The sequence below is a fragment of the Amia ocellicauda genome, chromosome 6 (assembly GCF_036373705.1).
Source record: "Amia ocellicauda isolate fAmiCal2 chromosome 6, fAmiCal2.hap1, whole genome shotgun sequence".
NCBI classification, from domain to species: Eukaryota; Metazoa; Chordata; class Actinopteri; order Amiiformes; family Amiidae; genus Amia; species Amia ocellicauda.
In genome coordinates this window covers 20,747,811-20,765,461 of record NC_089855.1, presented here as the reverse complement: position 1 = coordinate 20,765,461, position 17,651 = coordinate 20,747,811, and the positions used below count along the sequence as shown (strand labels likewise).

At 39.3% G+C, this 17,651-nt stretch overlaps 1 protein-coding gene across 2 annotated transcripts in view; it reads right to left on the bottom strand.

Annotated features, from left to right (window-relative positions):
* The window catches only part of dgkh (diacylglycerol kinase, eta), a 70,116-nt gene that overhangs the window by 37,180 nt on the left and 15,285 nt on the right, over window positions 1-17,651 (bottom strand). For both annotated transcript variants that reach the window (XM_066706630.1, XM_066706631.1), the window contains exons 3-4: window positions 10,854-10,964; window positions 8,108-8,188 (exon numbers count right to left, since the gene is read on the bottom strand). In XM_066706630.1, the coding sequence (XP_066562727.1) occupies window positions 8,108-8,188; window positions 10,854-10,964 (192 nt within the window). The remainder of the gene's footprint in view (window positions 1-8,107; window positions 8,189-10,853; window positions 10,965-17,651) is intronic.

Sequence of the window (17,651 nt, the reverse complement as noted above, 5' to 3'; positions counted from 1 at the left end):
ACACTGGATTGCTTGAAAAAAACTGGAAGAAAAAAAGTGGGCAGTCAAAAATATGTTCTTGGCCATTTTGCAAACCGATTTTTAAGGATGGTTTTACCACCAAAGCTCACTGAAACATGTCCATGCAGAGCTATCACTTGATACCATCATACTGTGAAGACAAAGCTTTTAGTTTATGTGATTACAGATGAAATGCTGACTGCAGAGAAAGGCCTTCACTGGCTTTTGCCCAATTAGACTAGGAGTTGTTGTTTGCAGCAAGGGGTGGAGAGGAATAATTAGGCCCAACTAGGTTTTTAGATCTAGAAGGATCTAAAAGATATTCGAGAGATCAGTGACCATGAATGTTAATTTGCTTATCTGGTCAAAGCTTAGGGGGAAGCTATTTCAAGGTTTTAGCTCATAGAATAGAACATTGAAGTTTGGATAGTACTGAACACTGATTGTTCGGAGAACAATGTATTTATTCACAGACTTTTTGTTTAGTAAGGCTCAAATGTATTTTCAGCGGTCACCATTTAACATTAAATTAGGAGGAAACTCACTACTTTGGCTCATTTTAAAATGTATACTAAGATAAGTATTGATAGACAACAAACTGCCAGTAAACAATTAATTCCAGCATTGTGGAGCACATTATTAAACATGTGAGTTATCTGTTCTGTTCTTCTGCATAGATTTAAATGAATCGTAGCCGAGTAAAGAAACGACTGCAGTTCCTGGATTGACAGCATCCCTGTCATTTTGCCAGGGGATAAGCAGGTAATATGAATAATGGTGAAGTGCTGTTCCAGCAGCAGAACTGTATAACAGGTTTAATTTGATAGGTTTCAGATCCTCTGTTAATATGTAGATAAGTGCAGATGTTAATGTGGAGAGCAGCTACTTCAGTGGAACACCATGTTTAATCGTTTATTGAGAGAATCAATTGAATTGGGAGGCTTGCAAAAAGCACAGTATATTGTCCATTGCATTTATCAAAATAAAGGAAACCATGAAAGTTCAGTATACTATGATCTGATTGCATTTGAGATTCAGCATTAAATGTCCTTGTTTCTTCTTTTATGAAGCTGCCATTTAAAGCAGAAAAGCAGTTTCTCCTTGTAGACATACCCACACACTCACACTAAACCTCAACCAAACCTGCTCTGCTCACATGCACCTGGAATGGTCAGTAGAAACGCACCATAATCATACTTTACAGACACACATCAGAGAGCAAATGTTTGGTGAGCATCTGCATTGACGGTTAACATAAAACCATGTTGAAAATCATTTACCACAAATAAAATAATTATTGGGGAAAAATAACTGCAATTCTTGTTAAAAGGTTCTCAAGCCACTAACGATGCTTAGATTAAGCCTAGTACGATCCCCTAAATAAAATGTCAGCTTTATGTTCTTCCCACTTTAAAGGCTTTAGCCGTGGCTAATGATATATACAGTAGATACTTCCTCTGAAGGCCAAGCTGAAATCTATTGTCTTTTTTCCATCTTCACCCAGCCAGAAAACAATCTGAAATTATCCCTGTTATTTTCTCTGAACCGCAGAGAAAAAATAAAAGCTTTGGATTGTGACTGACAATTTAAGACTGAATTACAGCCTGCAGTCTTTAGAAAGGAACTGAAACTATACATACGGCACAATGTAGCATTTGTTATAATTTAGGGGTATCTTATGTAACTTGTTGTGCTCCTAGCTTTTCAGAATGGGTAAATACTAATAAACATTGTCACCCTGGGGGGAGAAAAAGGCAGGAATCAAACCCCTGTGCTATCCAAGCAGGTTACTGCTTTTCCAACATTACAATATTTATACAGAGAACTTAGTATAGACAGAACATTAATGCAAAACAGTCTGATCGGTTCAAAAATTAAATGGTTTCCAAAGCTATGACCAAAGAAAGATTAGCTCACAGAGGAAATTAATCGTATCATGATGTGGACCTGTTTTAACTCCTGTGAAAATAGCAAACTTTGCATGTCTGAAGGAAGGAAACATGTATCAATATGCTGAGACAAGCTACTGACTGAAACATGGTTGTATGCTCACCAGTCGGAGCTCCACATTTCAACATGACAACAACCTGAAGCAAGTAACCCTGTCAACAACAGAATCCCCCAAGAACGACTGCATCAAAGTGCTTGACTAGCCATCGCCTTCAACTATAAAAAATGAGGCCATAATTATTATTACAATTATTATCAGCACATTATCACAACCCTGGACAGTCCTTAGGAAAAAAACTCCAACACATTAAAAAATAAAAGTACATTTAAAGACCATAAGGAGACCAAAATCAAACCTGCCTGTATTTTTCCAGGTTGGACAGACACAAGCTGTCGCAGTTTAAGCTGGCATTTCAGGAACAGGATGCCTACAATCCTAAATCCCCCTGGGCATCTTCAGCTCTGCATCCTCTTCAGCTGCTGCCGCCCCTGAGCAACACGATAAGTGAGAAGCCCCCCCACCCCCCTCTTAGAAAGCAGGGAGCTCCTATTGGTATCTTCCCTCATTACCAAGCACGAGCAGGGCAGTCCCCATGGCTTCAAGTGAGAAGAAATATTACCAGATCTGTGTGAGCGCAGGGATTCAGGTGACTTTGAAAAGCCATATTTTCCTGCCTTCTGTGCGGCGTGACAGCCAAAAATAATCACAATTTCACACCTCTCCGTTTCACTGCCCCCCCGACTCCTGCTTCATTCCAGTATTGTAGTGCATCTTAAATCATTACCTTTGAATCTGCTGCAATTTACTTTGCCTTAATATTATATGCACCAAATAGTTGCAAGAGACGTTTGGCTGCACAAAGTTGGTCTGTGCAAGGGTTAAGAATCATGCAACCCAGAAAATAACATCACGTGGAATATATAGGGCTGCTCCTCAGCCTCACGTGTACCTGGAGTTTCAACCATAAGTTCTCTACGTATAAATGAGAAAGACTCCTTAATATCGACAGCGATCACAACAACCAGATCTCTCGAAGGAAAAGGGGAGACTAAAACAATGCATGGTCAGTCTTACAAACAAAGGCATTCTGATAAATTGTCGCTTTCAGACTCCTCTCCAGACCCAGGCACATCCAATCTTCCCTCATCATAGGCAAAAATACAATCAGCCAGAAATAAGCTAGTCTTCCATGCTTTTATACATTCTGCATAGCAAACAGCAATGCCTTTCTGGTGTACTCACCAGCCTGCAACTACTTCTCAATCCTTCCTCTATCTCTGCTGCACACTGCACACCAAGAGGCTTTCATACCGTTATATTAGACTGCAGATTTTGCTCCTCTGACACAGTGAAAACAAAACCACCGCAGCGAATCCACCAGTCACATGGAGCAGTGCACTACCTTTCTCCCCTGGCTTTCATTAAGGCTTCCGTCTCGCTTTGGCAAAAGACTGACAAGCGATACATTATTCCTCTCTCGAATCTCAAAATCTAGATCTTACAGCAGGAAAAAAGGGAAAGAAACAAACACGCTGCTTCTATCTGCTCCATCATTCCTGACCACAAACCTAGGATATAGTGTTGACATCTGGCCACTTTTTCCTCTCATATTAAACAGTTTATGCAAACATCAACCCCCTTTGTAATTAGTTAGGAGCCAAATGGATGGTTCATTACCTTTAAATGTATTCCCAGGACTATTCTAAATGTAGCAGAGAGAGGTCATTAACACAGAACGCGTGTGGGCTCTCTCCCTCTCTCTCTCCCTCTCTTTCTCTCTCCCTTGCTCTCTCCCTCTCTCGCTCCGTCTCCCTGGGTCTCCTCTAAGAGGAAGGCTGCACCGGGGCACACAGTTCTTGGAGCTGATGAGCTCATGAGATGACGTCAGCAGCAAGAGTCTCTTCCCTGTTCCCCCCTCTGCATCTTGATTATTACCAGTGTGAGCTCACGCTGAGGATTCCCCCGTACTGCATCGGCTCAGGAAAGCACTGGGTGTTCGAACGGGGATGGCCACTCTCCTCTCCTCACTTCACAGCATTTCCTGTGTAATTATCCCCCCCCCCCGCAATGGACACAAGCTCCTGCCAATTACTGTCAATCTGCACAAGTGCTATAACAGCTGTCAGCAGTTATTGTGGCTGCTCGGACGCCCAGACTCGGTACACAAATGCACAGGGCCACACGCTGGCCCCCCTCGTCACCCACTGTCTGCGTGGGTGTGCCTCATTTCAGGGGGGGGTGGATAAGGGCTACACAAATGTCTCCTGACTGCGTGTTTTAATGTTTTATCCCACCTTGAAACACAAACTCACAGACCTAGAATAACCTTTTAATTTGTCTTGCATCCTGTTTTGTCTGCAGTTTCCACAAAAAGTCCAGTTAATTCAGGTGACATTTATATCCCCTGACCAAATCACTGAAATGGAAGAAGAGAAATCCAAAGAGCAGAGAGGAAACAGTGGCCAAGACGGAGACCTTGTCTCATTGTGGTTATTTCAGGTCTAATTAGAAATGCTGTAAAAGCACCCTGCTGTCAAATGCCAGGAATACTGACCTTTCCCTAATGGTAAGTTGTTACTACATTCATGCATTTAACAGCTGTAATTCTTCAAAAAGCATGCATTGACTCAAGCACTTTCTGCACCTAAAGAGTTAAACGCAAGGGCCCTCCTTTAACGCTGGCTTAACGTTGTTAGAATCTGACTACTGAAAAGATGGATTCCAACCCATCTGAAAGCCTAAGATTATTATTCCAGTGGAGGCTAGTGCAATGATACAAAAAAATCAAAACCTCTGCTCTGGTGCTACATTAGACATCAGGCACATCTGCCGAACACATTTTGTGTTAGGCGGATGATCACTTTAATAACAAACTCAGTAATGAAGCCCACTTCTACATTTAAAACATACACGACTCATTATAACCTGTCATGTTCGTTTCACTACGTTTCTCTGCAGAGACTACAGCTTTATGGGGAAGGTACAACATAGTCAAACACATCTCGTTGCTTTACTCCAGACTGGCCCATAGAGGTCTCTTCATTATTTAAGAACAGAGCAGTGCCATCCTATGTCATCACAGCTATAACGAACTGAAAATAATTTTAACTGCGACAGATGCCAGCTGCAGTGATATGTACTGAAGGTAGCCAGTGTACAAAGCTCTGCCTTCAGACAGTGGGAACAGTCGCCTGGGGACAAGTATATTTTATTCAATTTCAGAGAGGCAGATCGCCCACATTTATTAAACCACTACCTTCCTTCATTCACACAGAGATGTTGCTTAAGTATGGCAGAGTTTTGACTCTAAAAATGCATTCTTTAGGAGAAAACTAATCATATCATTGTATAACGTTGTATGCCCAAAACAGAAAGGACTTATCTATTGTAACCCTGGTCTTTTAACTCTGCCCTACCAATTACATGTTTTCACTGAAAGCACAATTCACATTTGAAATAACCCCACTACCCGGTCTCTTGTTTTCCAGTGGTGGTCGCAGTAAACAAACAAAATAGAGAAATGGTCCGACAAGAGCATCTACAGTATTCTTTAAAAGCTGACATTAAGTATACGATATCCTCACGCAATACAGGCAGGGCTCGTCTTATCTAGGGGATTTTCACAGCAGCTGCACACAGCACTGGTCTTGGCACAGCTGACAGGAGTCAACGTCCTCCATGCTAAACATTTCAAACCCTGTTCACTCAAATGAAAAGGACAGCTACTATATATAGACCCAGAATCCCCTCAGCGCTATATTACTTCACTGCAATATCTTAATTTAGCAAGGCCAGAGGAATAGCCCGCCACTTTTAGGAAAACAGGCATGCCTACTGTCCCTAGCACCAACTGCTATTTTTATTTCTCATTCATGGACTAGCTACTATTGTATAACACACATAAACACACAGGGGAGGTCAAAGCTCTGTCTAAAGCAACAGAGGGACATAACCTTTATTTAAGCCTCTTGATATGCCAGGTGCAAGCCAAACTGAAATGACCCTTTGTTCACAGACATTAAAAAAAACACTAATAATAGATACTGGCATGTTATTAATGCAGTAAATATTTTCTACCGAACCTCAAAGAAAATGGCGGCACCAGACGCTTTGTGTACGCTTATGTAATTACAAAAGCGAACCGTTGGGAGATATGTGGAACAAAAATAGAAATCCAAATATCTATTTTTTCGATAACCTGTAATGGCCGATGCCTTGCCACCCACAGTCATCCAGCATTGCACTGACTGCACACCTTTGTGAACAAACTGGATATTAACTGAAACATAACCTGCCATGGGATCTTTGGCAGCTATTTGCTCCTGCAGTGGAACAGGATACCCCAGGCATTCATTCAGACACTCATTTAATTATCAGTGCAAGGCTGGATGGGCTGTATTGTCACTAGCAGTCATCATACATGGTAGTGATTTCTGAGATGTGACCCCCTGTACTCTTGAATCAATGCCCAGTATAGAGAAGTAACTCTTGATCAACACTGTCTGTGCTATTAATTTCCCACATGGGCGCAACTCAATTAGAAGGAATTAAAATTATATTATAGCTTTACCACCCTCAAAGACATGTAGCGCATCATTAAAACTGGACAGTTGTTAGTTTGTGCTACAGAAAAACATTTTGGTAACAATCCAAGATTATAATAATTTCTCCCAACTTTGTTTTAAAGTAACAGCCACTATGCAATATTTAAAACTTCGAGGGCTAGATGTACTAAATGATTGCACATATTTTAAACCCAATGCAAATAAGTCCCAAACGTCGGGTGACATGTATTTAACAAGCACATGGTTTTATCGTGGTTTTGCAAGATTTGTGCGTAGATTAAATAAATGTTTTGCAGAAAATAATTTGTCTTTGCTTTTAAGCCATTGATCAAAATTTAATTCTGCAAAAAGACACAAAAATGGGGTGGAGAATGAGGTGTACCTTTTATTAAAATTAGATATACTAAAGCTGCCAGCCTTCGTGACACTAACAATTGCATCAGCTAGTTAAGAACTTTGGAAAACATGTTTGAAACCGTTGCAATCAGGCAATGTGGAAAAACACTGTGATCTTACCAAAATAAAAACAACAAATCAGGAACAGGTACAGTCTCGCCAGCCACGAAATAACTGAGCTACTGGATGGTCTAAAAGATGACCTGGAGCCTGCCACCCAGAGAAAGTATTATCCACTGTGCATTTTCTTGCCTCTGGGTCTTTTCAGAGGAACATGGCAGCAGTTGCTGGCATCTCCCAGTCTGCATTCCCCTATGCATGACAACTTGTGCTTCACACTTGCTGAGACAAACCCATTAATTAATATTTCACCCAACATCATGTTTGACTGACAAGCCTTAAAAATTATTCTGAAATTCAGGTTTCCCCTCATGTTGGTAGCAATAGAATATACATATGTAACTTTAAAACCTCCCATTTATTCAGATTTTCAGAATATGCTCAAAATGTATGATTCACACTGACATTTCAGCCTTTAGACTGGCTTTGTTTTAAATTGTTCAATACCTTGATCTATGAGGTATTGAATTAATTTATGTATGTATGGTCATTTCAAACATCTGAAAAAGTGTCTACTCAGGACAATATAATTGGTGGCATTTAGTATTTATGAACCAGTAGGAACATTATTTTGTGTGCTTCATCTGAGGCAAATATCCTGAAGACTGGTGTGTAATTATTGATAAGCTCATAACCTTTTAAGTGCATGGCTACAAGAAACCAGGATAATCAGGTCTGTGCTGAGCAATAAAAAGCAATTGGATGGACCAGATGCATTTGTAATGGTGAAATGGTGACTACCAAAGTGAAAAGTTAAAGGGTATCCTACCTCTTACAATGAGACCTCATGTCTCAGAGCCCATAGTAACTGACTGCACAGCCTTTCATCTCATAGTAACTTCACGTACATTAATACATTATTAAATAACCTGAAGCTTTGCGCTCTTTTTTTATCCTCTTATTCATGTGATTTTCAAATCCAATACAGTATAGACATTCTAGAATAATGTAAATGTATTATAGCAGATCCAGTGTGCACAGTCCAGATCCCACTGTATACTCCTGGTTCTTCTTAGTCCTTGAGCCCTTTATCATTTCCAGTGTGTTTAAGTAATTTATGTTAATGGCAGCCTACCGTGAAGCTGTTGTTGACATTTTTTGTGCTTGATTCAGCGACACTGGCATCTGACAGATCGACTTCATCAAAAATGAGAGACTGCAAATGAAAAAAAAAAAGCACAAACATGCATGATAAACAAACACAGGCAGATCTGGCATTACGGCAATATATTTACACTAGACTATTACCTCCATATTGCTGATCGGGGGATTAGAGGAGGGTTAAAGAGGAAAAGCTGCTAGCCAGATAATCCTTTTCAGCAATTTTCTTGCTTTTGAAATTGTATCAAAATTGTTGAAGCAATTAGGACAAGGGCTTAATGCAGTTAGTGCAAATCAGACATGGGCAAATGAACCGAGTTTCTTCTCATTGCAAACTAATAGGTAAGGTTCCATGCACATCATATCATGCTTGTAATACTCTGTATCATTATAAAGCCCTGAGACAATATTTCACTCCATCAGTGGATTCCATGTTGCAGTAGCACTCCATGACAACAATTAGCCGTAGTACAGATGTCAATTAGTGATTGAAATATTTCTGTAATTCTGCCCAGTGGTTTAGAAGGACAACAGTCACTATAATTGTGCTTTGCTGCCAAATATTGTAGTTTCATTATCTTCTCTACCTTGGGAGATCTACAAATTATTCTGGATTTACCGCTCATTCTAGTGCATTTTAACACAAAATAATCAAGTACAGACATTGCAGTACTTTTTTAATGTGTATTAATAAAAAATAGTTTAGGTCTACAATGTACAATATAACTTCAAATCAATTAGATAATGCAGTAAATGTTTACCTATACCTTGTTCAGGTGTTTGCACATTTAATACTATGGTGCACATTTAATATTATGCTCACATTTCCACATTTGTTAAAGCATGCCAGGGAAAAGCTTTCTATATGTCCCTGCTGTAAAAACTAACTAGGGTAAACCACCTTTTGGCCTTTGTTAAGAAACTATGCCAAAATCTGTGCAAGTAAATTCCCTGTGTTCTGCAATCCCTCTTTAATTTTCTCTTTTAAGGACCTACAGACCCTTTCAGCTAATTACTGTGGTGTTCGAACAAAACCTGGGCTACCCAGAGAATAGTGTGCGGGTAACTGACACTTTTCAGGAGTCAAATACTGCACTTAAGCAGAATGAATTGTATATATCATTTGAATTCCGCTCAAATATTCATTGCAAGCCAGCATGCCTGGTATGCTACACACTTTGTTTCATTCCGTTTCACATTTGCAAGCGATTTAAAAGGATGCCTTTCTGAATCTCTCGGAACTACAGGAAGGACATTGAGGCTTTACAGAGAGTTTAGAGAAAAGTAGCTTAATTACTGAGCAAATCATATTAGCACAGTTAAGCTGTTATATGGTCGAAAAGCTGGTCAAGGGGAAACTGATCTGAGGCTAAAAATGTGAAAAACTCGTGAACAAAATATAGCCAAACTAAAGGACTAAATATGGGTAAATAATTGGACACAGTTGGATAGTAAGAAATGCTTGGGATTGGCAGTATAATTATTTATTTTATAGTTTTAATTATTTATTTTCGTCATTTCCATTTTATTTTTTCACATTTCAGACTTGTTTTATCAAACAAAACCTTCGACCCTGTTTTGAAGAAATGGTTGCTTAAGAAGAGTTCGTAGAGACTCAGAGCAGGACCAGGCATGTTAGCATGTTTATCTGCACATGGAGCAGCTTGCAGCAACGCATGACAAGGAAAAGACAAACAAAATGCCAACTGCAATGTTACACTGGCAGTGAGACTCTTCAGTAACATGGGCACCTTCTTTATTGAAAACCCACAATCCACCATGTAAGAGATCATGAATAAATGTCAACACCAGGGGGCTTCTTCCTACACTCCCTGTGTTCAATGGATACCCCTCATTCTTGAGCAGTTTCAAAGTGAAGAATGATGCTGAAAACAGATGATCACAATGCTTCCTGAGGAACAAAAGCCACTTTGTGTCACAGCAGTGGATGAACACGATCCCGGAGAAACACAGGGGTGTGACACGTGTGATGCAGAGAGAGAGGCCTGGAGTTCACCTGGTATCCAAAAGGTTGGTCTGACTCTTCCTGCTCCACAGCACCCCTCACCTGTGAGAACGCAGGCCTGCAGTCCAATACATTCATGTGGTGCTGGAACACCTCCACCACAGGTGCCACAATTTAAGAATGTCCTTTTATTGACTTTATTCTTATTAAAATCATCGCGTTCTTCGGGGGCCACCCTCACATGTTGTGCTGTTTCGTTGCAATGACACTTGGCAATAGCCTGAGGATTTTGTCAACACCTGGTGTACGTGGATTGGATCGGAGATAAAGTCACAGAGCTTTCCCGTGACATCTAATTGAGACGGCACACAGGGCTGCAACCCAGGCACAGGTAAATGACACAACAAAAACACACCAAAAGTCGTCTGCAATGATTCTCTCCAGACGTGCAGACACAATGAAGGTGTTGCATCCTTCTGGATACTGCATGTCAGTCTGAAGCTAATTCACAGATGGTAATACTATGGTGCAAATACACAAAGCTAAATGGTAAAAAGGAAGAATTGTCATTATAACTTTGAAGTGTGTGCAACAGAATATCTGCAAAGTCAACATGATATCCCGAGATGTTAGACTAAATTCTAAGGATTTCAAACGCACATTGTTACCACAGACTTGCAACAAACAATCTCATATACTCACCCACATTTAGGCAACCAGAAAATGTGTTTTTTCTACAGGAGAGAATCCTTACCTTGGCATCCTTGGCATAGTAAAGCGTTCTTCCTCGGAGCTTAAAATACCTCTTCTTCCACCGCTGGAATGAACTGGTCTGTTTCAGTAGTAACCCTTCCTTGATACTTGTCTGAAACAGCAGAAAAAGAAACTGACATGTAGAACCCTTTGTTTTAATGTCTTTGGGTGTGTTCTGTAGACGTTCATATAAATGTAAAGCCTATGACGGAATCAGACATTTTTAATGACAATAAGTGCATTCATATTATTGAATTGTGACTATTTTTTTTATATTACCAGAATAAATATAAATTTAATTTAGTGCCATCACCAAGAATAACTGGAAATCAAATGTTAAGGGATCGTACTTAAGTGTGCTTCACTGTCCCCTGCCCAGTAAAATTAAAAGTCAGTTTCGTTACACACAAATTCTTTGTCACAGTTTAAACATAATACTGCTATCTCTTAAAGAGAATTTAGCATGTTCTTCACTGATCAAGAGTGTTGAATTCGCCAGCTATTTTGGGAGTCCACCAAATCCACAGTACCTGGATTTTTAATGTAAATGGTATAATGGTATAATAGTTCTTTTTGTTTCAATGCAGGTTTGATACATTTAAAAATGGATGAAAAGAATGTGTACACATTCACATCTCTCTTCACAAGCCCTAAGCATAAATTCCAACAACTCTCCCACACATAAATATGCTGTTAATAGAGTATAAACAGGTTTTGCTATTTTCATGTGCAACATGCTTTTTTCATGAGCTGTATTTAAATATCTGAAGACTGGGAAGATTTCAACAAATGTTAATTTGACAGCACTTCCACTATGATACATGGCTCCCTTAGGATGGGCTGTGCAACCGGCATGCTAATGCACGCACACACGCACACACAGAAACCCAGACACGTGCATGCATCAACAAAAATACACAAGCACAAACATACTCATGTGTTCGCACAAACAGAGTGCCGCAGTCTGCTGTAGGAACAGTATTATCATCTTTAGACTAATTTACATTGGACAGCCACTCCTCTGTGTTTATCTTACGAAAGCCTCTGCCAAGCTTAAATGCACTCTGACAACAAACTGCAATGTTATGGTTCAGAGACAGGAGACAAGGTAAATGGTAGAAGAGAAAGGAAGCACATTATGAAATAGATACACAATTGCCATGGAATGGCATAATCACAACAATTTTACAGCCAGCTGTTTAAAGCAGCTCAAGGAATATATTTTCCATCCCACGGAAAGGCTGCAGTCGAGAGTCTATTTCTGATTTTACCGTTTTTTTATATATTATTATTATTATATATATATATATATATATATAGGGGTTATGAGAAGTAGTAGAGTCCGAGCAGGTAGTATTGTTTGACAAATAGGCAATTTCCATCCCTGCAATATAAACAACCTAAAACTGCTCCTGTACACAACATGTGTCTTTCCATTTGTTTTGTTTAATTACAAAATTAGAATTAGAAAATGCATCACCTACTTCACAACTGCAGGGGTCTGAACTGGCTGCATGATCTAATGTTTGTTTGTCTATAAATCCTAAAATGGCATGCAATATAAATAGCTTAATGCCTAGTATTTTTTTTGTGCTTTTAAGGAAATATAAATTCAGGGAATGTGTATGAAGGGTTTACACAGCACCAGGGTGTGATTGTAATAATTTAAGACTAAACGTGCATGTAAAATTGTGTGGCAGTTTATGGTTTATAAAATCCCCCACAGTGCCGCCGTATTTGAGTGCAGTATATTCCAGGTTTAAATCAACTTTAAGTACCTCATGCGGCTGTGAGGGGGGAAAAATGAAGTCTGAAGGTGCAGTCAGCAGGGAGAATTCATGCGGTAAATATGAAGAGAGAAAACATTGGAAAATCCATCCACACTGCAGAATGGCATCACAGTAACTTGATGCAGCTGCAGAGCAACTGTACGCTTTATGGCCTGTTTCGCTTACTTTATTTCAAGTCAATTACATTTTGTGAACCCACACCCTTCATCTATAAATATGGCCATTGCTTAAAGTTTCACTGTGAGTTTTCCAATCTGAGACGGAGGACCTATAACAGAAGACCAGAATACCCCAAATTTCAACTCCTGTTCACTTATTTCATTTACACATATACATAATTTCCCATGATTGGGACCTTACAGAGAACTCCAACCATCTGAACACTTATAATAACAAATAAGAAACACAAAGCTGGAAGTTGCTATAGTTCTTCCTTTCCATTCATCTAAAAATATAGTATGGACATGGAAAAGCTCTTTAAAACAACAGGAATTCAGAGGCATATATCAGGACTATTTTTAGCATAGGAAATATGCACTCTGAAAGAAGAATTACAAACAGCAACACAAGCTTCGATCAGACTTCCTGGACTGCAGCTGTATCAACTTAAACTGAGAGAAAACGCATTGCTGTGGCAGATGAATTAACACTATAGCTAAGAAATCCTGCAGAAGCCTGTCCGAAAAGCTATTTCTTACTTGTACTTTGGCAGTGAAGGTTTGAGGAAAATCTAGGTTAAGGAGGTGTTTTTTTTAACTCAGTTTTTACCCAATAATAATCAACCCTGTTATTATGTGATGTTTTTAATTAACCTAAACCATACTTACCTATCAGTTGTAGATTTTCAGACTATTATACACAACCTACAGAAAACTAAATATTCCAGTTGACTGGCCTGAAGTAAGACATGAGAAGTGTAAACCTTTGACTGACAGAAAATGAAGCACAACTGTATCCTCATAAATGTTCTGTCTACTTTACATTCCTTTCCACTGCACTCTTTCCTTCGTGTGATTCCTCCAAAATCAATGAAGTGCAGCCGAATCTTTACAAGAAGACTGCATGAGGAAAGAAGCCACGGCCAAATTAAAAACAATATTACATACATATATTACATATAAATCAGTTGACTGGAAATAGAAATGCTGTCGATAACTATGCTCAAGCTGTATTTTGGGCTGAATACAGTTCAGTTAAAATCACAAGACTCCAAGTGGATTACAGCACATTTAGATTCGTTTATGCAATTAAAATACTCAGCCCTTTGGGTTACACAAGTCGAATCCTAGTTACATATATAAACAGACTGCAGTTGGAGAAAATCTCAGTTGGCAGTAATAGAGTCACCTTCCCCAATAAAAACCTGCTGTGTCTGTAAGAGTGATGGAGGAGCAGAACAGTTCTAAGCAAGAACTTACACACTTAATTCAATGGGAAATGATTTGCCTGCACAGCAAAACAAGGGACTTTTTGGCAGTTTTGCTTCTCTCCCCTATGCCTGTTACTGACATCTAAGAATTACCCAATCACATATCAGCACCCAAACAAATGGTTAACTGATGTATCATGAGGACCCTATTATTCATACTAAACCCGAGCCATTTCCACAGCAAGCAAAGCTTCAAACAGCCTGGTTTGTATTTAAGTTTTAAACATATTTAAACAACCAACAGAAGTAGATGAGGATAGTACTTCACAATGTTCTTTGCTACTAGATACAACAGCCATCTGTGTGTTACTTGTGTTTATTTTGCTTTAGTGGTGGATGCTTCTGGAAACATCAGAAAGTGTTTGATTGGTTTTAGAGATTTTAGAAGTCCTTACAAGCCAGCTAATGAGAATAGGAACAGGACACTTTCCAGAACTTGAAATTTTAAATATAACCGTTTTTCTTAATGTCCTGCTGTGAAAAAATAATAAGTAAAAAAGGTTGTGTCCCAGTTTGTTGGCCCACTTTTGCTGATCCCTTTGTGCTTCAGCAGTCACACTGTTGCCAACTGGGACAAATAGTACAGCTTATTTATAGAACTTTTTTTTTTTTTTTTCAGTCGTGAGAGGGAGGACAGCTCTGTGCCAGAAAGATGAAAACTGGTCACCCCCTCTCAGTCTCCCTTCTCTCAACAATGGACAAGGCTGAGGCGCAATGAGTCGAGCAGCTGCTTGCTTGGGATTAGAGCACAAAGCACGGGTTCCTTGAGAAAGTGAATGAAAAGCCAGGCCTTCATCCTGTCCCTTACGATACCCAAACTCTCTCAAATAAACTAACATCATATGCTGGTCTTACTTAGCAGCATGTGAAGCCTGCACTTAAGAAAATCAAATTAGAACAATATACTTTCAGTCTTTATTTATTCAGAAATGTCTGTAAGTCATGATACTAAATTATAATTTAAATTATGGAAATAAATAAATACATTTGTATTGCATATGGACTGTTATGCATCACTGCTACACGCTGACTAACCTTTACATTATAAATACATAGTTACTGTGCAGTTAAGTATAGTACCATACAGCTGTGCCATGAGTTTCTCTGTAAACCATCTGTCTGAACCACAAAGTTAGGCTGCAAATGATTCCCAAACCTCAGTGTAATACACTCAACAAACTTGCTGCTTTCACAAACTAAATAGATACACTCAAAATGTCAAGAGTCCCTCTGCACCACTTCAGGTGCCTGGCTGGAAAAGGGCCAAGAAGAGGAGACCCTTCACCCCAGCTTTTGAACAGTGGCAACAACATACAGCTACAAATTAACTATGGTAATAGCTATCGTTAGAGATGTGCACATCCCTTTCATATCTCCCTACAATAGGGAGATAGCAGACTAAATGTGCAGCTACACTACAGTTAGTGCCACTTAACATACTGTAATGCAGCACTACCGAGATACAATCTTATTCATCTGAAACGCCTTGACCTCTGGGAGATTAGTCTTTGTTGAAGTGGTTGACTGCAATCACTTTACTAAGTATAGAGGTTTGGCTTTCTCTTGGCCTCCTTGTCCGTTAATTAGATTGACGATTTTGAAGCCTTTAACTACTGGTAAAAGAAGCTGGACAAATGTAGTGCAATTATATTCAATCGGAGAGTGGCATTGCACTATAGCAATATTTATCTTCTGTATTCAGCCCACACACAAAGAAAGACGAGGTTTTGCTGAAAATATCCCTGTAGGACTCCCACAGGGAAGATCCTGTGTGCCTCCCTTTCACCTCTCCTTTCCCTTTCCCCTTCCAAAACAAAGGGATCCATAGGAACAGTGCCCCCTTCATTCCTCAGAATTTCTGCATGCAGTCTGCACAATGTTTTGACAATTTTTATTTTTGTGTGAGAAGAGCAATCCATGGGTATTAAGGAGCAGTTATCATTGTAATTGAATTATTCCCTTTCCTCATTTTTAAACCATATTATTGAAACCGAATCTTAACTGCATTATCATAAAGGACCATTTCCATTCTGTATTGAGTGTTACGTATTGTATACACTGACACTGTCAAACATTATGATGCAGATTTTGTTTGTAGTGTGTAGGAGGACTCACAGTCATACACTTTTACTGAGACTAGATTCCACATAGAAATTGTCTTACACTCTCTGGTGGAAAAGGGTGGACGTTAAAGCTCTTTTCTCTTTGCTAAGAAATTGACAATGTACTGTAAGCCGTTTCCAGGGGAAATGCATTATTGTTGTCCCGTTTGCATGCATTAAAACTCATGCTTTTCAATTCACAAAGCTCTGCTGTTCTGAAGTGGGGAGGGGGGGAAAAAAAGTCTGCTTGCTGAAGTATGTTATTGCTGTGTTGGCTGTGTTGCCACCTCCGTTTTAAATATTATTGTTTACACTCCTTGGCACCACTACACAGTCACAGTTACAATACAAGTGGGCAAGAGATTTTCAATATGCCAGCCATATCCTGATTCATCCAAACTAACTGCTAACACACATTCTGTGCTGTTTTTTGATGTTCCTCCTATATCGAGAGGAAAATCAAATTATAGAAAGTAAAGTGGGATGGTGAGCTGATAGTACACAAGCTTACAACAAAACTGAGGTTATATTATTTACATATTACATGGGGGGATTCAACTAATGTCATGATGCCGATGTAAAAATATTGTAAAATTAACCTTTTTTGAAAATGTAAGAAACATCAATGCTCAATAACATTCAAAAAGTGAAAATGATCTTACATTACAATTCAATATTTTTAGTTTGATGGAATACAGCAGTTTGGGGTGACAATATAGATACATATTTATTGGAGAGGATGTTGAAATGTTAGAAAACTTCCCAAACATATTACGTACTAAATGTTCCAGTCAGATTATATCTTATTCTCTCACTTGAAGGATGAAATGTGAAAACAGAAGAAACTGCTCATGACAGCTATTAAAGCTACTTTGACATTCCTGCAGAAACACAAAAATGAAATAAAGAATGGGAAGCTATACTCTGGGGGGGGGATTAATCTCACAACTATTTCCATTATATCATACTGTGTCCGATAATACAGTACAGCTGCTATTAATACATTCCTAATTCCAGATTTTCTCCACACCCAGGCAGTTTTCACTTAATTACTGACCCTGTGAGAGCAACCCCGCTGAGGGAACTAACCTGGAAGCTATAAATAGCTGTGCAGCGGCTAACAAGCTCTCCGCCACACCATGATGCACAAGAAACAATCAGTCTTTCTGCGAGACAGGCCTGGCTTCACGCACGGCAACGGCTCGTCTACCTACAGAGCCCATGCACCCTTTCATATGCCTGTTGCTATGAAAATGATTTGAGGTAGAATTTAATAGGTAATCCCTTCAGACTATGAGCACAAAATGACAGGTGTACAGTACAGAGAGGCTATGGGAAGGATTGGGAATGGTAGCATGAAGGTTTCAAACGTATGTATACGTTTAGTGTCAACGATTTATCGACTATTCCTCTCAAACTTCCTCCAGCACTAGTGCAACAAAAAATCCAATCCTGCTCTCAAAGAAAGTGAAAATGAT